This window comes from Papaver somniferum, unplaced genomic scaffold (assembly GCF_003573695.1).
Source record: "Papaver somniferum cultivar HN1 unplaced genomic scaffold, ASM357369v1 unplaced-scaffold_132, whole genome shotgun sequence".
Taxonomy (NCBI): Eukaryota; Viridiplantae; Streptophyta; class Magnoliopsida; order Ranunculales; family Papaveraceae; genus Papaver; species Papaver somniferum.
Genome location: NW_020622381.1, coordinates 1,991,478 through 2,015,649, shown reverse-complemented (window position 1 = coordinate 2,015,649; position 24,172 = coordinate 1,991,478). Strand labels below are relative to the sequence as shown.

At 38.2% G+C, this 24,172-nt stretch overlaps 1 protein-coding gene and 1 non-coding gene across 2 annotated transcripts; one reads left to right on the top strand and one right to left on the bottom strand.

The window, feature by feature from the left end:
* Window positions 1-16,126: 16,126 nt before the first annotated feature.
* On the top strand, window positions 16,127-17,078 carry LOC113332760. Its single transcript, XM_026579279.1, has one exon. The coding sequence runs from the start codon at window positions 16,260-16,262 to the stop codon at window positions 16,743-16,745; it is 486 nt and encodes a 161-aa protein (XP_026435064.1). The 5' UTR covers window positions 16,127-16,259; the 3' UTR covers window positions 16,746-17,078.
* Window positions 17,079-22,824: 5,746 nt separating this feature from the next.
* On the bottom strand, window positions 22,825-22,898 carry TRNAE-UUC. The gene has a single exon. It is a non-coding gene; the product is annotated as a tRNA-Glu (tRNA).
* Between the last annotated feature and the right edge of the window lie 1,274 nt (window positions 22,899-24,172).

The following is a 24,172-nucleotide window of genomic DNA, read 5'->3' as shown; positions in this document are numbered from 1 at the left end:
TTTCCTGAATAACCAGCCAAGATGGTTGTACATTCAGTTCTGGCTCATATGCCAGTTCCTATGCCCGGCCAGGATCGTTGAACACTTCTTGGACCAAACCCGATGAAGGGCCGTGATGGATGTATTTCCGACTTTGGCACATAGTTCATTCAAATGTCAACTCGATGTTCAGCCAGGATGGCTGTATTATAGCTTTGTCCCGTAGGCCACTCCTATGCCCAGCCATGTTGGATGTCCACTGGCAACTCGATGTCCATCCATGTTGGTTGTACATTTTCCACCCGATGTCCAGCCATGTTGGCTGTACATATTCAAGGCCATCTACCCAACTGCCCTAATGCATCATTTGATGCAAGATTGTCTCTTGGCCAATGTAGCCTCCAACTAATGCCATATTGGCCTTAGACAACATGCATACGCGATGTGCCTTACTTGGCATCGGATATTTGCCCTGTGCCAAATGCATCTCACATGCAATGGAAGCTTTGGATGAAGCTTCATCTCGAGCAATGGGGCATCTTTTAGCATGCGCCATGCTAAAAACACGGGGTGTTACACTCTTCACCCCTTTAAAGAATTTCGTCCCAGAAATTCAAAACAAAACTATTGTGGACAATCTCTTCGGTTTGGATTTGCTGAGCAAAAGTCCCATACCAGATGCTCAGAAATCACGGGTTTCTTCAAGTTGTCATGAACAACAATTTAGACCTTCTGAGCACATGTCCCATACCACCTGCCCAGGTCCAAAAGTTCCCACAACAATACCAAGAATCTCAATTGGCCAGTGCCAAGAGGATATCTCAACAAGGTATCCTAAGTATGCATCCCATACTACACACTCAGGAGTCCCTAAAGTTCACAAGGTTGATGTCATTGAAATGACAAGATTTTAGCATAGTACTGTGTGGATCAGTATCCAGTTACCCACCGTCCCTGAAGGTCATCCAGGTTGCCACTCGTAAGTGGGATGCTAGCCGGGCCTGACAACGCACACCATTGGCCAGTTTCCAATGTGTGGGGATGATCATTCCCATTGTCTACCCACCGTCCCAGACGGTCTTCCGGATATCCACTCGTAAGTGGGGTGCCGCTTAGGCCAGGCAATCTCACATCACGTGTACAAGCTCAATTCGATTTGCATAGTAACTGGCAGAGCAGTTACAAAGTTTTTCTGCGCAAAAGTTGGCCTATTCTCCAACTTTAAGTTTCCATGATGGAAAATAATTTCCAATGAGTCCACCCCGCACAAGTCCCTAGAGTTTTCTCGGAACTTGCTCTGATACCAACTATGACGGACCGGAAAATTACGCCTTTGGCGCGTTGCCCCGCAGGCCATAACTCCCCCGGTGCGCCATGATGAAGTTACGATCCGGGCCTTAAGGCTGGGAAAATGCACGTCCATTCGCCCTTGCAGGCATGCTCGACGAGCATGATGCAGCTAACTTAGCTTCCACACCGTTCCAAAGTCACCCTTGTCCGCATAAGGGTATAAGGCCATAAGGTCGTCGCCAAGAGTTCAAGCCATAGAGGTTATGGCCAATGCGTATTACACGCATCACTGGCTGTGCCTCAACGTAGGGAATTCATCACTGAATTTCCTATTTGGATGAGCAACCGTCAGCTCCCGAGTCATATCCAGACTTAAGGCATAAGCCGTGGACTTAGGCATAGGCCGCTCTAAGCCTATTGCCATTCTTTTACTCCGCTTTACCGCCTATTCGTAGCTTGATGGAAAGCATGAGCATCCACTTGCTGGCATGCAACATTCCTCATCAAGTCTGGCAGCAATCATCTTTTCATCGAGTTATCGAGCTTAGATGATATGAGGTGCCAACGTGCTGGACCGGCAATGCTGCAACTCATTGCGGCTGCCTACGTATCTTTCCCTACTCTAAAATAATCAAGCACAGACCGTAGTTTATCCTCGAAGGGAAAGAAACTTAACCCAACTCGTTTGCTATACCGTGGCAAAGCAATAGCGGTAATGGCCTAGTACGTATAGTCCGTTCCGTCAAATACATCCAAGTGATGCATCATCGAGTCCGTGGAATGACATAGTTATGCTTCAACATCATATGCTCCATTCATAGGAATGACATCGAGTCCGTGTAATGACATAGTGATGCCTCAACATCATATGCTCCATTCATAGGAATGACATCGACTCTGTGGAATGACATATGTTACGCAACTTAGAATGAGCCTTGGGCTTCATTCATAGCGTTCCGGCTAAGCTGTGATGCTTACTTGGTACATGGTACGCATATGCACCTTCAACCAAATATCACTCCCTATATATGTTAATTTGACATTTTTAGAACTCAAATTGGGGGAGGAAAAATCGTTCATCAACTCCCCACTTTTACTATTCATGGCCGTTGCCATCTATTTTCCTGAATAACCGGCTAAGATGGTTGTACATTCAGTTCTGGCTCACATGCCAGTTCCTATGCCCGGTCAGGATCGCTGAACACTTCCTGGGCCAAACCCGATGAAGGGTCGTGATGGTTGTATTTCCTACTTTGGCCCATAGGCCATTCAAATGTCAACTCGATGTTCATCCAGGATGGAGGTATTATAGCTTTGGCTCGTAGGCTTCTCCTATGCCCATCCATGTTGGCTGTACATTTTCCACCCGATGTCCAGCCATGTTGGCTGTATGTATTCAAGGCCATCTACCCAACTGGCCTAATGCATCATTTGATGCAAGATTGACTCTTGGCCAATGTAGCCTCCAACTAATGCCATATTGGCCTTAGCCAATATGCATACGCGATGTGCCTTACTTGGCACCGGATGTTGGCCCTAGTCCAAATGCATCTCACATGCAACGGAAGCTTTGGATGAAGCTTCATCTCGAGCAATGACGCATCTTTTAGCATGCGCCATGCTAAAAACACTGGGTGTTACAGTCTACCTGACCCGACATCAGGGATACTGGAAATTGACATGTGTACATTCTGTAAGGAATTTAAAGAATATATACAAATCTTTGGAGTTTCTATGCCTCTCTTCTTATATGTATGCGGCCATATTATGAGTTTCGCCCTGCTGAATTCAGAAAATATACACATATATATATATAACTGTATTCACTGAGTAATTCGGTGAATATATATATATGATTATCATAACAATATTGGTGCATGTTGTAATAATCTCAAATGTTCTATAGTGAAAACTCAAACTCCTAGATGAATTGCTCACTAGTACAGAGCCTAATCAATATTTATTTAATATTATGCTCCCCAGCTGAACTCTTAATACTGACCTGACATCCATGTTCATTCTTAGGTGGGTAACATGGATCCACTGAAGTGTCTGATTTAATTATGCATGAGAGAACCTGGTCATGAGCATCATAGATGTGCTAGCAAGATAGGGTAACTGCCATGCTAGACACAGAAAGTAGAAAATTAACGATTTTGTGTAAACACACAAAATTTGTTTAATTTATTCAATTTTGTGTCAATATACAAAATCCGCTTATTTGACCTAATTTTGTGTCAACACACACAATTTAATTATTTTGGCCCTAAAATTGGCACAAGCATGATATCTTGATTCCTATTGGTCGAGACTAAGCTTAGGCAAGCAAGGAATCAAGCTATCCCTTTTCATGTTAGTACATAATTTTAATTAGGGAGGTAATTGGCGAAATTATGAATTATGTTTAAACCGAAACTGACTAGGTCAGTCACGGAATGGATCAGGCCATGCTACTTGGCCAACCAAATTGACAGGCTGTATGCCTCCTGTGAACGACCAATCAGGTCTCATAGTAGCTATTTGTCATCCCTCTTCATAATCAACCAATCATGTCGCTTATAACCTACTTGATCCACTTCCAATAACCAGCCAAAATATGTTAGCCGAGCTGCCTGAAATTCTATTTAGGTGAGATCATGCCTGCCCAGATCAGTCGCGGAATGATCTTGACCACTCAACTTGGTCGGTCGATCTAACTAGCCTATCTCCTACCATGCCCGACCAATCAGGTTCCACAGTGACTACCTGTCGCCCTTCTATCTTTTCAGCCAATCAGGTCGTTTATAGCCTACCTGCTCCGCTCCTAGTAACTGGACAAAGTAGGGAAGACAAGCTGCCTAAAATTCTATTTAAGTGAGGACGTGACTGCCCAGGTCATTCGCGGAATAATCTCAACCACTCAACTTGGTCGGTCAATCTGGCTAGCCTAGATCCTACTATAATCGACCAATCAAGTTCCATGGAAGTCCCTCTACCATTCTGACCAATCAGAATGCTCGGAGTCGACTTGAAGAGCTCTCAATGGCTGGCCAAAGTAGGCCGCTCGAACTTCCCAAGTTCGTGTGAATCGCACATGCGACTGTCCATATAAGTCGCACGTGCCAAACCTTTGAATTTGAATTTGTAACACTCGTAAACGTTGCAAATAATATTGTAGCGCTCCATCAATATAACACTTATACGTTGCAATTAGTGTTGCAATTGGCTTATATCAACTGTCACGCTTATATCCGTTGCAAAAACTATTACAACATTTAAAATTAAGGCTATGCTGAGCCTTTCAATGGCCGCGATCCTCATAAAGGATCTACGACCCATCTCGGCCGTCCATTATGCACAAAATTTCTGTATGAGTATAAAATTCATCATGTGATTGACTTCAGCAGTTCATTCCACACGACTTATTCAATTATACTTACTCAAGATTACCATGTATAGTTTTGGGCCTCTTCACACGGAAAGTCATATTTCCATGAAACTTGACTTGCCACTCATGACCCACCTGTAGCCTAGCTTGTGTGTGATTGGCCGAAATATTTCCTTACATGTAGGTCTCACATACACGACCAACAACACATGTTTAATTGCTGAGATGACCATACACTCTCTCCTTCACTCCCCATGACCACTTTACACATGTCATGGTGTTGGACTTACTCCACAACTACCACGCTCCACATTATTGTTTCATTCAAATTGTGACACGACGTACTCTCATAACCGGTCAACTTCATCATTCAGGTGAGATAAAGTCATGCAGGTAAGCCTTGTTCATGCAGGTAAACCCTAACCATACATGTAAACCCTAGTCATACATGTTAGCTTAATTGTGCAAGTCACACTTACAACTAAGTACTATTTTATACCAAAACACTCATAAAAGGTCAACTTCATCAGTCAGGTGAGATAAAGTCATGCAGGTAAGCCTTGTTCATGCAGGTAAACCCTAATCATACATGTAAGCCCTAGTCATACCGGTTAGCTTAATTGTGCATGTCACACTTACAACTAAGTACTATTTTCTACCAAAACACTCGAGACATCAACAATGTCACAAATAAGGGATGCTCATCAGAGTATTGGTATGGCATTCTACAGCATGTGGTGTACAACACATCCATTATGAGAAAGTGTCAGGAAGATCGGACAGTTGATAAGTAGAGGAGTAATGTATGCAAAACCGGTCGGTCCTCCCTTGACGATAGGGACATGGTTTTCATCACTCTCATACAATCTCCACTTCTTCACTACTCCACAACCTCCACTTCATATGAGATCAGGGTGTTCGATTATGACTTGATACAAATAGATTTTAATCTATTCAATCAAGAATCAACACAAGTATCCAGAAAGCACAAAGAACATACATCTTACCACTTACTAGCAAGTTTTATGTTCTGATACATCGTCATAAACAACCACACCTTATAGATTTCATCATTCTGATCTCAACACCTTCTCTGCTTTCCTCCATAAGATCAACCCTTCTCCTTACTTTGTGATCGAAGCAAGACTGGAACGACCATTTTTTGGTTTAGGCCAGAATTGTACAGACTGATCTCTCGAATCTAAAATACTCTTGTATAGTACATTTGTTTAGGGTTTAAACTCATTTCTCATCAACCTACCCCATTTTACCATTTTCAGCAGAATCAATTTCACCCTACTACAGAAGCGATCAAAGTTTCTCCATAACCAAAGGCAAAGTTGGCATGTATGGCAGGTAAGAGGAGTATTATTTCTGAAGAAACCAGAGAATAAATGCTTTGGGTATATGCTGAAATTGGGATGACTCCCTTTCTTACTTTGTTCGATAGTGGTTCATAACAAAATCTAATTTCAGAACAGTTGGTGAAGGAATTGGGGCCGAATGCATTCCTGCATTCTAGACCGTATTCACTGGGGTGGCTACATAAAAGTATGGAGGTACAAGTGAAGATGAAATGTAAGTTCAAGTTTGCTATAAACGAAAAGTTATAAGACGAAATTACATATGATGTTCTACCACTGGATATTTGTCAAGTTATTTTCGGTCGTCCATATTTATATGATAGGGAGGGCGTTTTCCATAGAAGGGAGAATGCATGGAGATTGGTGAAAGATGGAAAAGGGTTTCTCTTCGAAAGAGAAGAAGAAGCTGCAAATCTTGGCAGCGCAACAAATAAAGCATTTAATTAATGCTAGAAAGTTTACGTTGCTTACCACACAAGAGAGGTTATTATCAAATAACATGGAACCTTCCATGTCCTCTAAAAATTCAGTGGCTAACAGTTCCGGGGAAGTCAACAGTCGAGGTTCGATTTGGAGATGGTGAAGAAAAGTAAAACTGAAACAAGAGTCAGAAAAAAGTTAATGGGAATGGATATTTGGTACAATCCTAATTGTTTTTCTTGCCATAGAAGTGATGTTTTCCATACATCACGAAAATAATCAAGCTTGTAATGTTGCGAATTCACAGAAATACGTTGGCATTGTTGACGATTATTGTTGTGACTATGAGACTGTTGACAGTTTTAATGAGGAAGTCGTGAACCCGTTACCGCAAGAGCTTGTGACAACTCTGTTTCCTGAATTTCAAAGTCCCAGGAAGTTACCGCATAAGGATCCTCATCCGTTGCATTGAGATTTTGAGGGACCAAAAGCCTTCATATGGGGAAGGTTTGATCCGTCTGAAGTGGGTTCCCATATAAACCCAAGTTTCAGTCTTGGTTCAATATCTAATAACAATAGGCATTTACTACTCTTCTTATTTAAAAATTTTCTTCCTGGCAGCTAGGAAAAGAAAGGATAAAAAAAGAACAATTAACAACATCAGAAACATGAATTGTATTCTTATGAACGAGTGTAACTCAAATGAAAACCGTGCAGTTTTCCCCCTGAACATTGGATTTCTACAATTCAACTAATACAAAAAAAAGGATAAGAAAAGAGGGGAAAAAAACAGTCAAAAATATCAGAAACATGAATTGTTTCTTATGAGTGAATGTAACTCAAGTAAGACTTATGCATTTTTTCCCCTGAACATTGGGTTTCTGCAATTCAATTAATACAAATTATATGTTGTATTATTTCCGTTCTTGAATCATGTTGCAAGTGCATGTTATTTCTCCCTGAACATTGGGTGTTTTGCAATTGAGTATAATGTGGAACAAGGTAAAAGAAAGCAATACTAGATTGCTATAAGCAAGAAGAGAAGAGAATTCAAGCAAGAAGAGAAAAATAAGTTTTGTGTTTAATAATTTGATTGAGTAATAGATAGCTCTTACAAGACTTAATCTAGCCTTTATATAGGCTTGAAGAATAACTAAACTAGGAAACAGAAAACTAAAAGGAAATCTAAAAGAATCCTAAAAATAAGAAAGACTGAAACTAGGAAACCATGGAAGCCAAACCTCTAAGCGGAATCTTCTGGAATTGTAGTATGCCCTGCATCAGTCCCCCCTTCTAGAGTAAAGCTCGTCCTCGAGTTTTCCAAACAAACCAGAAGTTCATTGTCACCATGAAACGTAAAAATCTCTTGAACGTTAAATGTGTTGGAGATATTCCAATCATTTGGTAGATCAATAACATAAGCATTATCATTGATTTTCTTTAAAACCTTGAAAGGACCATATTTCTTCATCTTGGTTTTGTTATAAGTACCCACTGGAAATCTCTCTTTTCTTAGATGTATCATCACGAGCTCCCCTTCCTTGAATGTTTTAAACCTCTTGTGTTTATCAGCATCCTCTTTATATTTAGAATTGGACTTCTCCAGTTTAGATTTTACTTCATTATGTAATTCAGTTGCTTTGTCTACAAAGAGTCGGCTGCAGTGTTTGTACTCTGTGTGGTGGGTAAGGCTACCAAATGAAGAGTATGATTAGGTACTTTAGAGTACACAATCTCAAATGGAGTTTTCCCAGTAGAACGATTCACAGAAGTGTTGAAAGCGAATTCCATATGTGGCAATAACACATCCCACTGCTTACTATTATCCAGGCACTTAGCTCTAATCAAATTCCCAAGTGATCTATTAACAACCTCAGTTTGTCCATCAGTTTGCGGATGTGAAGTTGTGCTGAATTGTAGAACTGTGCCTAAGCGCATCCATAAACTTTTCTAGAAATAACTCAAAAATTTGGTATCTCTGTCAGAAGTGATAGAATTTGGAACCCCATGCAATCTTACTACTTCTTTAAAGAACAAAGAAGCAACATTAGAAGCGTCAGTTGATTTCTTACAAGCCACGAAGTGAGCCATTTTAGAGTAACGATCAACTACGACCATAACAGAATCATTACCTCTAGCAGTACGAGGTAAACCAAGTATAAAATCCATACTTATATCAACCCAAGGTGCATCAGGAACTGGTAAAGGAGTATACAACCCGATATTTTGAATTGTACCCTTTGCTCTCTGACAGACCATGCATTTTTATACGAACTTTTGTACATCATGTTTCAAAGATGGCCAGAAATATCTTTCTTCAATCAGGGCAATGGTTTTATCTCTTCCAAAATGACCACCAAGACCACTGTCATGTAATTCTCGCATAAGATGTAAACGTAAAGACCCTTGAGGAATACATAATCGATTCCCTTTAAAAATAAAACCTTCTTTTATAAGAAAATCATCAACCCCATGAGTTTGAGAACTGCATTGATCCCATAGTTTTCCAAAATATTCATCTTCTGGATAAATGTCTTTGATATAGTCAAATGCATAACTCTCATTACGAATTGTAGTTAATAGATGACTTCTTCTACTTAAGGCATCAGCAACTTGATTCAATTTTCCACTTTTATGTCTCACGGAGAACGTGTATTTGTTGAGTGTGGAAAGCCATCGATCATGCATTCTGTTAACTTTAGCAGAAGTATTCAAAAACTTCAAAGCATGGTTGTCAGTGTTGACAACAAATTCCCTATGTATAAGATAAGTATGCCACTAAGGGAGCACACGGTAAGGTTCGGCTCGGTTCTTGTGGAGGCCGAGTACCTGTACCTCCCTAGCCTCGGTTCCAAAATTTTGGACCGGTACCTGTACCTTGTACCTCGGTTCCGGTACAATTCGGTACACGTACGGTACCAGGTACGGTTCCGGTATCAGTCGGTACTTTTGTAAAAAAAATTCTTGTTCTTTATAATCGAAGATAGATGTAATATTAACAATCCAAAGCTAAATACATAGCAAGTAGAAAGTAGCTGCAACACATAGACATACACAATTACAGACAATAGTCTTAAGACTCTTAAGTAATTTGAATGAAGAAAAGAAGGACATTGCAAAGAAAAGATGATTATTCGGCTATTCCAACTCCATGGCAGCACTGGTGGTGGCTATGATAGAACCAGTGGAACTCTGCAAAAAAAAAAAATAGCAGTTAGTAAGTAATTTGAACTAAAAACAACATTTTTAAGTATATAAGAACTTACCAATCACCCAACTCAGAAATATATGAGCAAAATGAAAGAAAAATGAGCAAGCATTTACATAAAATGCAAATTTGAAAATCTGAAGAAGAGTTTACAGTTTAATACATAAAAGACCAACAAAGTACAAGATACTGCAAACAGAAATGCCTAACACTAATGGAATAAACTGAAACAGGCACCAATTCAAACATGATTTCGATTCACAATCCACAACAACAAAAACCATTATCACTTTGCAGATTCAGGATGCCATTTGCATATAAAATACATAAGAAGATTACAAGCCAAAGTGCCAAACTACACACATGTTCATGAATCAGTAAGAGCAACTAGAACATCAAACAAATGCACAAGTCAGATAAGGAATGAGAGAGTCATGGTTTCCAAATTTGCACACACCATAATTGCAGGGAGTGAATGATACAAAGCAAAGCAGAAGTTTCAGTAAGCAACCATAGTAAAAATCTATCACAAAAGCATCATTTCACATTATTGTTTCAAGAAACTTACCGCCGGCACTAAACCGCGAGTAGAAACAATTACTAATCTCTTTTTTTCTTCCTCCTTGGCTTGTACAGCAGATTCGCAAGCACCTTATAAGCTCAAGAAAAAAAAAACAGTTCACAGAAATATATATATTTACAAAACAAGGAAGTAAGTACCTTAAAGCTATTACTAACAACGAATTATTTAGTGGCGACAACTTTGTACTACAAATATAACAAAGCTACACTAGATAATACAAGTGTTAACTACAGACACAATTCTAATAAAGCAAAAATGGACATGATGCAACTTGAAAACAAAATAAATGAAAATTTTACATAAAAAATCTACTTAGGAGTTAGGACCTACAAATGCAAATGATGTACACAATCCACTTAGGACCTACACAATTTACTAGATGCATAACATAACAAAGTCACGAAATCTACAAAATATGGCTTCCCCAAATTTACAAGAAAAGATTTATCTGAGCAACACCATTATAATTATAATTATATGGGCACATAAAGATCATGTTGCTCTGTATCCCTGACCATTTCCTTTAACAAAAGGAAAACATCAAGATCCTTGTTGTTGTTATAAAGTTGGATTTAAAGGCTCTAGAATACATTGCTCATAGCAGAGAGCACACTCCACTTATATCCTTAAAATAGACAAGTTAAACTCATTTACAAATCTCAAGCTAAATAAAGTCATATACAGTTCCCCAACCAAACCTAAATCAAACCAAAGAAACCCTACACAGCACAGGTAAAAAAATTTTAGATATTCTGAATTCCATTACAATATGGTTTAATGAATTTTCACATAAATTTTTTAATTAGCATCTCAAGTCACTAAATTAGAAATCCGAGGATCAAACAAACATAAATACCCTACAAAAATGAGAGATTTCACAGAAACAGAAGAAGATTTCACAGGAATCAATGAGAGATTTTGATGAACTTACCCTTGATTAACAATTTCTGAGGTGGATGGTTTCTTGAATCCTTTCCCTTAGTCTTCTCCTTGGCGTGATATAACCCTATATCAAACCCTAAATTAAATTAATTCAATTCCAAGCAATTGGCCATCAAAAATCATAATAAAAATAACGAATCAAGTTCTGTGAATCACAATAAAACACAATAAATAAAGAATCAGTAAAATTGGAGAGAAAAAAAGCAAAAAAACTTACCCTTGGTTAACAATTTCTCCTTCTTCTTCTCGATCTAGAGGTGGTGTAAGTGTAACTGGTGTTCGTGGAGTTGAAGTCTAATGGATAAGAGAAGATTCAGAATAAAAATCTTCCTTGTAACTCTAATGGAGTTCTTCTCCTTCTCTGAGAGAGATGGAAAAAAGAAAGAAGAAAATAAAAAACCCTAGCCTTATGTTCTATATATATACCCCCCTAAATCTAATGGTTATTATTAGTTTGCTACCTCTAAATCTGATGGCTAGAATTTTTCGGTATATTCGGTCCGGGACGGCACGGGACTTAGGCAGGACCGTGTATCTGTACCTCATCAGCCTCGGTTCCTATTTTTTGGACCGGTACCTGTACCCCCTTCCTCGGTTCGGTACAAAAACAGGTACGGTTCCGCCGGTTCCGGGTCGGTTCGGGTTTTCGGCTCGGTTCCTGTGCACCCTTATATGCCACTGCTTAAGAGATTGAACAAGAGACAATAACTCTAATTCATATGTAGACCATTTCTTTTGTGCATCTGAATTCTTCTCACTGTAATATGCAATTGGATGACCCTCCTGTGATAATACTGCGCCAATACCAACAACTGATGCATCACAATCTATTTCAAAAGGCTTGTTGAAATTAAGAAGTGCAATAATTGGTGCCGTACAAAGATTTTCTTTAAGAAGAATAAAGCTTTTATTCATTGCTTCCGTCCACTCAAACTTCTCCTTCTTGAGACAGTCAGTCAAAGGTGCAGAAATAGAGCTAAAGTTCTTCACAAATCTTCGATAGAAAGAAGCCAAACCATGAAAACTACGAACATCACGAATAGAAGTAGGAACTGGCCAATCTTCAATTTCTTGAACTTTAGAAGGATCGACATGAATACCATCAGTAGAAATAACATATCCCAAAAATGTTACTGAAGAAGCCATGAAGGTACACTTTTTCAAATTAACACATAAAGAGTTGTCAGCAAGAACTTGAAACACTTGTGAAAGATGTTGGAGGTGTTCTGGCTCACTGCGACTAAAAATTAGTATGTCATCAAAATAGACAATAACAAATTTACTGAGAAAGGGTTGGAGAACCTGATTCATAAGTCGCATAAAAATACTAGGTGCATTAGATAATCCAAATGGCATGACCAGCCATTCATATAAACCTTCACGTGTCTTGAATGTTGTTTTCCACTCATCTCCACCTCGAATGCGTATTTGGTGGTAACCACTGCGTAAATCCAACTTAGTAAAAATAATAGAGCCCTACAGTAAATCAATCATATCATCAATACGCGGGATCGGAAATCTATAAGGAATGGTGATGCAATTTAATGCTCTGCAATCGATACACATCCTCCATCCATTATCTTTTTTACTAACCAAGAAGGCAGGACTGGCACAAGGACTGTTGCTATGTCGTATTAAACCCTTTGTAAGAAAATCATTTACCTGTCCCTGTAATATCTCATGCTCATCAGGACTCAAGCGATAGTGTGCTTGGTTTGGTAAAGAGGCTCCAGGAATAAAATCGATGCAGTGTTGAATATTCCGTAAAGGAGGTAATGCAGTTGGTAGTTCATCTGGAAATAAAACATTATATTGAAATAATAAGGGATTCACCTTTGCAGGCAACTCAATCATAGGCTTAGAATCTTCATGGGAATGTAAAGAATGTTGTGGGTGCAAAGAACGAATAACAGTGGCTACGACAGCATCAGTCTGCGCACAAGAGTTTAAAGTAGAATTGGATGGACTAAGAACCTTGATTTTCCCATTATGAACAAAAGTGTAAGTATTCTCGAATCCATTGTGAACCGCGTGAAGATCGTATTGCCAAGGTCTTCCAAGAAGAAGATGGGTTTCCGTCATATTAATGACATCACATAGAACTGTGTCTTCATAACCCTCAAAAGATAATGACACATAACACTGAAGAGTAATCTTCTGTGTGCTAGAGGCATTAACCCATCCTACAGTGTAAGGTTCTGGATGAGAAGTTACTGGTAGTTCAAGCTTCTTAACTACGTGATCAACAATATAATTATCCACACTGCCACTATCAATTATCATCTTGCAGATTTTACCCCCAATATAACATCTGGATTTAAAAATACTGTGTCTCTGAGACTTGCATTGTTGAGTAAGAAATAATGGACGAATCATCCCAACAAACTCGTCGTCATCACCAGGTGAATCTTCATCTTCAAACTCATTAAGCGCACCAGTGACTTCATTAATGAACTTAGGTTCACCAATCAAAGCATTGAATTTCCGACAATCACTAGAAGTGTGCCCCGATTGCTGACATTTATTGCACTTATCTCCACGAAATTTTGTATAAGCATTATTAGCTCGCTGTTGCGGTGGAAATTGTTGTTGCCTGTTATGAAACCGATTCCCTGTAGTAGAAGGAGTTGGTTGCAGAGAGTGAGACTGCTGACCCGGCTGAAGATCAACTGGATTGGCTAAGATAGGTGTAGCCAGAGGTGGAGTATAGGGCACAATATGGCTAGGTTGTCGATGTGAATGGCTAATATCATCATAAGGAGGTCTGGGAATATTCAAAACAGTATCTGGAGAAAAGTTTTGAGATGAATTGGTACCCATGTAAGTATTTTGATAACGCCCTTGTCTGGATGGATAAATCCTAGAAGAACGAATAAGACGATTTTCTATCTTAATAGCTTGCTGCACAGCTTCGACCATAGTAAAAACTGAATGAGTCATACCATTTTATATTAATCTATTCAGTCCCTCAATGAATCTTGCAACTAACTGTTCTTCAGATTCTTTGAGTTGATTTCGTGCGACCAAATTATAAGAATCTGACACATATTCTTCAACAGTTCGTGCCCCCTGCTGAATGTTTTGTAATTTGATGAAAAGTTGCTGCATAAAGTCTCTAGGTAAGAACTTATCCCTGATCAAAGTTTTCATACGTTTTCAAGTACGTATTTTCGGTTTGTTAGCGTTTCTACGATCATCACAGATCTTATCCCACCAAGATGCAGCTCTTCCTTTGAGTTTGTATGTCACAAGTTTAACCTTAGAATCTTCAGGGACTTCTATGAATTCGAAAAAAGCTTCTACCTCAAAGAACCAATCAGTTAGTTCTTCAATACGAAAATTTTCAGAGAAGTTGGGAATATCAGATTTTAGTTTATATTCTGGTAAAGAACTGTAAGGGTTGTGACCAGTTTTTAAACGTCGTTCTTCAATCCAATTCTTCTCTAGATCGTTCTCACGTTCATCTTCATCATCACTGTCAAGTGCAGGAGAAACTATCTTCTTCTTTGAATGACCTATGAAGCCTTCATACGGTTTCTTAATTTTTAAAGTACGCAATACATCTTCAAGTACTTCATCATTCTGTAAAAACTGAAGTATATCTTCTTTAGTTTTTCCTTCTAAGTCTACAAGCTCAGGCATATCCAAATCTAGATTTATATGTTTTGCAACCTTCAAAAGTTGATTCTGCGTGGTTTCAAGCTTGGTATCTCTTAACCCTAATTTGTCCTCCATGGACTTCTCAAGAGCTTCAGTAATGTTTTTTGCCAAAATCTCGGTATGAGATTTGATGAGAGCTTCGATTGTTGCTAGAGTAACTGGTTGAGCAGTCATTTTTTTTTTTTGTATACGAAAAGGAACTAAAAAAGGACTGAAAGGTGTTGCGGAAACGAAGTAAGGATCAAGTTATAGGATGAAAACCTAAAACTAAGCGGTTGATACCAACTAATGTGGAACAAGGTAAAAGAAAGCAATACTAGATTGCTATAAGCAAGAAGAGAAGAGAATTCAAGCAAGAAGAGAAAAATAAGTTTTGTGTTTAATAATTTGATTGAGTAATAGATAGCTCTTACAAGACTTAATCTAGTCTTTATATAGGCTTGAAGAATAACTAAAGTAGGAAACAGAAAACTAAAAGGAAATCTAAAAGAATCCTAAAAATAAGAAAGACTGAAACTAGAAAACCATGGAAGCCAAACCTCTAAGCGGAATCTTCTGAAATTGTGGTATGCCATGCATCAGAGTAGTACAAAGTATTGTTGGTTTATGTACTGTACAGAATTGCCTTGCAGACGTTTGTTTAAATTTCGCTAAGAAGAAGATCAAAAAGACTCATAAATTTGGGTGTTTGTTCCGCCATCACCTTCATTGACGGCCCGTAGTAAAGAGAAGCGGTAATTGTTGAAGTATATATAGGTACGGTACCGACATGATTAAAGTAATGTTAATGATTCCCGTAGAGTTCCTCTTTAGTAATTGATTCCACTGGATCTCACATTTCCCTTTTGTTTTGCGAATTTTTATTACGAATCAGACTAGACTTGACATCTAACAAACCATTATTGCAATCAAAGAATTAATAAAACCAGATTTACTAATTAAAACCTCATTAAATCAGACTCAAAGTAAACGCGCCAGTCTCCTACTGTCCACAACCAACCATGCTTAAGTGGTTAAATAACTTCGTAATTACCCCTCTTTCCACTCTCCTTCGACCTCCACCACTCCCGGATGAATCTTCAACTCCGCACGTGTGGTCTAAACCGATTTACAAAATTCCAACCGCTGATTTGGGTACTTTTGAGTCCCGTTCCCGTAAGGTAATTTTATAAGAAACTTGCCACCGCTTTAACTACTACTAGGTAAATTGTTGCGTCCAAATATTGTGTGTGTCCCGTGTGGGTCCAACGATTAACTCCCCGAAACGAATAAAAACAGCCTGTAGAGATGTAGTAGTAGAAGACTAGAAGTAGAACTGTGATCACTACTTGTCACCTCCTCTCCATCTCCTCTTTACTCTTTCTTCTTCTCTCTCTAAAACCTCACCGACACCAACTCTTTATTTCTGTGTGCAACTAGTTTAGCCAGAGCGAGATCGAATTCATCATGAGTATGTTGGAGAACATTCAAAAGAGATTACCAGCAAGACCGTTGAAACAATCATTGCCAGTCTCCCAATCTTCGAACCAGCAATCGCCTGAAGGTAGTTTAAGAAGAAGACTTTCATTTGGAATTATTCCGTCTGATATTTCAACTCAAGCAAGTACATGGGCGATTCGTAGAACTAAATCAATGTCTTCGTTCGGAGAAACTACAGGAAGTTCGATTAAGAAATGGTGGGATTTGAGCTGGGCTTGGATCTTGTCAAGAAAACCTACATTTGCTAGAGATTTGGAAATGGATGATGAGGAATCATCTATGTTAGGGTTTCATAAGAAAGGTACTTTACATCATGTTTTTTACAAAATCAGATTTGAGTTTAGGAAACTCTTGAATTCGAAAACTGGGCGTGATCAAGGTTTTAAGTATGATTCTCAGAGTTATGCTCAGAATTTTGATGATGGTGTTGGAAAGAATATGTATCAAAGTTAATGGAGGAGGAACTGTTTGGTTTGGTAGTGACAACAAAAATAATGGCGTTAATTACCAGTTATGATTATGATTAAGGTTGGTTCTTCGTAAGGAATCAATTTGTTCTTCTTTTTCTTTTCTTTTTTGAAATTAGAGATTTATATGTAATATATATTTTGGGTGTAATTTTAGATGAATCTTTAAAATGGGTTTGTAATATATAGATCTAATAATATATAGTATGTAAACAATTCGTGAGAAATCAAGGGTATCCATTGTTTTGTGAAGGTTCTTGAGCACTGAAAGGTAATGTTAAAGCTCAATTAAATTGATATTAGTGGTTAGATTGAACGGTAAAGATTGCATTTGATACACTGTCCATTATAGTATTGCATCTTTTTACCATTTATTGTTTCATTTTATTTTATTTTCTTTGTTAATTGTGGGAACTGGAAGTGGAAATACATTGGTGCTCAACAAAGGGTGAAGCAGTAAACGGCAACTCACTTTTTGTTTTTTAGGTCAAATATCTAGTAACAACTCAATTAAGCAGCTCCAACTATTGTCCTTGTACTTGAAAAATGGAACAAACATACACAAGTGGCGCGAAAGGAGGTGGTCCAGTGACCACAAAATGAGATCCAAGAATCATGATTACGATTTTCCAAATTATTCAAATTTTGTTCTTCTGTAATCACCAAGGAACAAAAGAAAAAGAAATCTTTTGTAGTATTACATTAATCATTGTGAATTTGGTGAGAAGTTTGCATGAGATGGTTCAAAGGCATGGATCATATTGGTTGGTATAAGGTGTAGTAGTAGTACTAACCAGTCGCGTATGTTCTTGCCTTACCCAAGGTTAATTGTGACCATACGTTAACGTCATTGTGCGGGACTGAAACAAAATTATAGGTTAGTGGTAGTGTACCACTTAGTTGGGTAGGGGTCTAATAGCTTCTTTTCTTTCTTTTTTTTTGAAGCATGGGCTCTAATAGCTAATGAGAATGAAATTGGGGGTATGTTTATTTCCGTTTGCTAACCTTTTTGTTTCTCGGAAGAACAACTACCCAAGAAATTTTACCATGCCCGCTTTTGGGCAACCAATCTTGGGTACTATTGACAAGATGCCATTCAGATATCTGTGTATATGCCATTTGCAAAAGCTAGGTTCTATTTCAATATGGGATCCTATAATTGGCATGGATTTTAATGCAATTTTTGCCATGGCTTGCTTGGTGCTGGAATCTTCACGGCTTGTCCCGTGCTGCCATAGTCGTTTGGATATATGTAACAGCTGCAGTTATATGGGCTTTGCAATGGCGTCTGTGGCAGGAACTCCACCACATATCAATGAGAAACTATCATTATATACTTAGCGCGGAAATGAGAAATGAGAAACTATCACCAAAGCTTTAACACGGTGAGCAATGTATGTTGGAGAAAATGAGTTATTTAATAAATGATTTTTTGGTCTTGGTGTGGTCTGATCTCATGACCTAAGAGCAACTGCAGTGGACGACTAAGAGCAAATTTCTAGTCGAGTGGGCTGGCGTAGTGGGACGGACCATCGATCAAAATTTGATCAAAGAGTAAAACCCAGACCAAATTTGGTCGGCGATCAAGACCAAACCCAGATATAGTCGAGCGGTCGTATAGTTCACGCCCCACCACCAGGCGGTTATATAATCTACGTCCCACACCAGGCGTACGTAAAGTCCCCGCACCACACCAGGCGTACGTAAAGTCTACGCCCCATTTTATTTTTTTTTTAATTTTATATGGGGCGGGCATTATACCCCCGCCCCATTCTTTGTTTTCCAAAATTTTTTTGTGGGGCGGGCTTTATACCTCCGCCCCACTTCTTTCTTTCTTTTTTTTTTTTTAAGAATCTCCCCAATCAGGCGGACGTATATCCCACGCCCCACATCAGGCGAATATATAGTGTACGCTCGATCAAATTTAGTCTTTCACCCGTAATGTCATACACCAGATTAAACTCAAATTTGATCGTTTGTTTTGGTCTTTGATATTTGGTTATGATCGTACCACTGTGGACGCTCTAAGGGTGTAAGGATACTCACTCATTTTTGAGTGAATGAAATGGAACCTTTAGTCCCACATTGTGGAAAACTAAAGAGGTGCTCCACTATTTTAACATGTTCTCAAGGATATATTGTAAAACAATGTGGGTGAAGCGGGTGGGGAGAAAACTACATGTTTCGACCCATGCCCATGCGCTTTGTACCAAGCACCAAGTCCGTGTCTACTTGAAATTATTTTTTGCAAGTTTTTAACTTGATAAATAATTTATTTAAGAGTTTTATTTATGGAAAAATTCCTTTTTCTTTTTTGTGGTTAATTGTTTTACAAGAAACAAAACTCGTTTTATAAGAAAAAACCTAAACCTAACTTGATTTGCAAGTTAATTTTCCTATAAATACAACTCGAAAAATACATGTTTCGACCCGTGCCCATGCGCGTGTACCAAGCACCAAGTCCGTGTCTACTTGAAATTATTTTTTACAAGTTTTTAACTTGATAAATAATTTATTTAAGAGTTTTATTTATGGAAAAATTACTTTTTCTTTTTTGTGGTTAATTGTTTTACAAGAAACAAAACTAGTTTTATAAGAAAAAACCTAAACCTAACTTGATTTGCAAGTTAATTTTCCTATAAATACAACTCCAAAATCTCTTTTCAAAACACACAAGCAGCGACCATCTCTAGATCTACTTTTCTTCATCTTCTTGCTTTTATTTTCGTGCGGCGTTTTACTTCCTTCCCCGTTGCTGAGTTTAAGAGTGGGTAACTTGTATTGTGCTAATACAAGTTATATCGGGCAGTCTTATGCTGGACACATCTTCGCACGTTTGAGTTTAGCATTACTTTAGAGTATACCCGCGAACTAATGTGTTAAGGACAGCTTGTTGAACCTGTGATTCTGCCCTCATCAATTTGTTCGTGGTAGAGTTGTTTGATACGGTTCTTTATATTTATTGTTTGATACATCTGACGTTTCTTCTATTGTTGCAAGACTCCAACAATGTATACTTAGCGCAGAAACAAAACCGTAGACAGAAACCAGATGAATAACTAGAATATTTCGGGGAACTCAAACCCACTATCACCTAATTCTAAGTCAGATCATTGATTAAAGCTAAGGCATGCACAAAAGTACTCAATGCATTTGACTTGAGTAGTGATTTTCTCATAAATCTGGATTCTGGGCATCTACGAACTATGATTCTATGATTACAGTTTGGGGAAATTAGGGGGAGACCCAAAAAAAATAATATTCTCATTGTCAAGCCCATAATTAATTTTGGGTATTGTGACACCCATAATTATTTCCGTGACACCCATAATTATATGAAATTATTAAAAACTTCTGCATGACGGATTATGCATCTGCATGACTGAGTTATGCATCAGGGGTATAATTGGCAACTCAACTTGGACATAACATATCTAAAAATCCGCACCTTAGAAATTTACAAATTTTATATGGTTGGAAATCTTTTAAAGAGAGCTATGCAACGAGTACAAACAACAATATCAAATTTTTGTTTTTCATGAAAAAATCGGAGGTGATCATCGTTTTAGGCAAAATTTTCGAAAACTTGATACATAACCATTATGCAGCCACCAAAAAGGATGCATAACGCATTATGCAGACGCATAACGAATTACGCAACCATTTTCTCGACTGCATAACAAAGTTATGCATCTATAACAAGTTATGTAGCCATTGTTTTGGTTGATTTTAGTGCGTACATAAAAAATTGATGCATAATGCATTATGCAAACATATTTTCGGATGCATAACAGGTTATGCATCTATTTTCTCGATGCATAAAAGATTGTGCAACAAATTTCTCGATGCATAATGCATTATGCAGCCATATTTTCAGATGCATAACAGGTTATGCATCAATTTTCATGACTGCATAACATATTATGCAGATATTATTGTAGGTGCATGACAAGTTGTGCAGTCTTTTTTTTTGTTGGTTTCAATAGTGACGAAAAAGTTGATGCATAACGTGTTATGCAACCGTTTTCTGGACTGCATAACAAGTTATGCAACAAATTTTGTAGATGCATAACAGGTTATGCATCCATTTTCATAGCTGCATAACAGATTATTCAACCATTATGACCAATACATATCTTAAGACTGAACTTCAGCTCAACATACAACCAAAATAAGTCCCAGACTTGGTCATTCCAGCCTCATTCCTTGCTTGCCTGAACTGCCCTTTATTCAACAGCTCTACTTCCGACGTAGCAGCAACACCAGCTCCTTCGCCTGAGAAAAACTTGACCAAACCCTTACAAACTTGAGCCACACCGCTGTCAACACTAATCCAATTTGAATCCCTGTAAACAGTTCATCATTCAGTTGTATAGAAGCAACATTTTACTGCTGAAATATCAGCTCAAATCGAACCCATTTCAGCTCCAAACTCGGCTGCAAAACCACCAAAGAACAGGCACATCTCCTTTTTCTTGTTGCAATCGAAGTGCTCTCAAAAACCCATTGCTTCTGCTCATGAACAAATCTCAATTCCACTGACATCTTCACCAAACAGCAACCACCATTTCCATCTGAATCTCAGAAGCAGATTCAGAATCCGAGCTTCAATTTCTGAGCAACTCTTCTCTTTTTCTCGATCTGTAGCAGCATCAATTTCAAACCCTAGATGCAGCAACAGAGAAGAGATTAATCACAAACATTAACAACATCACCATCTTCCAGTTCTAATTTGATTTCTTCATCGAAGGCAACGACAACCCCGGCTGTATAATCTGCTGGTAATTTGATCGAAACACTAAAGAACCCATGAAGATAAAGGTCTTGTGAGACAAATCCTGAACCTGCACCAGAGATTTTAACGATTACTTCACAGTTGGAGGAAGAGGAAAAAAAACTGAAGAAGAAGTGTAATTCGACCATTAAAACAGACGAAAACATAATTTTTGAAATTGAAGTTTGAGAATAATTTTTTTCCAGAAAATGGGTGCGCGCTTGTAGTTTTCTTAGCGTGGATTTCTCAGTGGAAAAATCTGGGAGAATGGGTCTCCCTGTAGTTTTCACTTACAGTTTATACTCCAAGCTTTAGTGACAACTCTTTTTCATTTACTTTTAAGTCTTAGAACATAAGTGGCCTCACAAGACAGGGTGCTTCCTATGGAAAGTTTCGTTAGACAGGTTACCTACCCTAGAGAAACTCCACAAGAGGAACTGTTCTCTTATCTCTGCAAGTGGAAATTCAATTGCCACCAGCTGCCTTATGTGCCTGCCATCAGTCGACTGGGACTTCTGGTCACAAATTTCTTCCCTGCACTCTTGCAATGATGATTTGGTAGTATTTCTTCAATGCAGCTGGGCTTTGCTACTCCCCACTGACTCGCGATTCTTAGCCTTATTTCTAACTAGTGTACTTGTAATTTCACTGGTCCCTCTAAAGAGCTCTGGAGCAGACTTTTTGCAACAGTGTTGCGGTCCATCTGGATAGACCAGAATCCACTGGGCACTGAAACACAATAAATTTGATCGGTATAGAATCTATAGAATACTAACTTTGCCTTAAAAATTCATAACACAAGATCAAACTCGATATCCATTATTAAACTATAACCGTCCTTTCAATTTGGAGATGACACAGTAAGATAGTACGCAGTACAAACCCAATTATCGGACAATTATATATCCAAAAATTTTACATCCCTAAACATCAATGACATTATTACAAATGGGTACATAGGAGTAAGTAAAAAGTGTGTGCAGCAGAGAAGGACGATAAGTAGAACATAACCAAACAAAGTCACCGGAGAATTCCCCAAAAAGTCTCGGTTAATATCTGTCTCTAAAGAATGCGTGTTGAAATTCACTACTCTGTTTGAAGTTCTCGGCGATGATTAAATGTTGACAACCAATAATCTTCGCCTAGCTGAGACTAAAGTAAGCTTTTGAAAGATTTCGTTGTTTTCCTCAGTTGCCTGGCTTGAACATGCTAAGCATCATGAGCGCATTTGGAAATACCCCGGCTAGCGGTCCGTCATGGGGCAAAAAGAACAAATTAATTTCCAAAAAAATTCCATTGCCGGGATTTGAACCCGGGTCGCCTGGGTGAAAGCCAGGTATCCTAACCGGGCTGGACTACAATGGAAGGCTGTGCATTTGTCAGGAAATGACAAGATACCTATTCGGTAACTAGTCGCAGAGACCACCAGGCCGTGCACCAGAATCCAGATTGATAGGGATGTTCAGCATTTGTCGTGAGCTAAACTTACAAAAGATAACTTTCAACTCTGAGGACGAACTATTAGCGGATTTTATTGTTTTGTACTCCCTCCGTCCCAAAATAATAGGCAGGTTTGTGTGTAAAATTTTACACCCAAACCTGCCTATTATTTTGAGACGGAGATAGTATATAACAATTTTACTGAAAATTAAAGCATACACGAACTTGTAATTACATAGCCTTATTAGATTGTGAAATTGAATCTAAAGTAAAAAGACATTAGAAGTGGAACAAACAATGAAGGAAACTTAGGATTTGGAACAAACTAAAGCTAATTAACAATTTGACTCGTAATAAGATGGAGGCGTCTTGGATTTATTGAGCTACGCGAAGTACTGCACTACATTACTGCCACTACTTGATACGGATATGCCGAAAAGCAGAAAATTGAGCATTTAAAAGAGAAATTAAAAGAGACATCAAGTATGGAAAACGAGGTCCATGATTGAAGCCCTTTATAAATTTTGAAGCAACTTATTGTGTCAGGGCTATACAGATACTAACCAATGTTCAGTTAATTTGATATAATTGATACACAAGGTGATCTTCTACATAAATTCACCGGCTTTTCATTCACAATTATTTGATCTTAACGAGATGGTTGGTGCCTTTGTGGACCTCTTGTTTACGTCCAGCAAACCAAAAAGAAAAGGTCATTCCCATACAAAAATTAACCATGGTCCATAGATAGAAATACTCAAAAACAGGTAACCTATTTAGGCCATGATTGGTTTGCGCCGCGGCTACGATGTGGTCGGGCCACATACGCATGTGGTTCTTTTTAATACTTTGACACCTATAGTAGAAACTCTTTTAATTAATACTCGCTTATTTAATAAACTCTCTTAAATAGTATTTTTGGTCTGTCCTGAGTCGGGGACAACGTGCCAAATTAATAATTCGCTAAAATTATAAGATAATACTTTTTTGATTACCTATATAGGCCTCATATGAAATATAAATTAATAATGCATTATATATATATATATATTCAATACATTAATGATTTACGAAGATTTTTTGAATAATGTTTTAACTGTCTTCTGTTTTTTTGCTAAAATCAATATCGCTTTTGAATTTCATCTCTAATTTTTCTTATCATTGTCAGAATTTTTGGTGTTAGCTCAGCAAGAAATTAT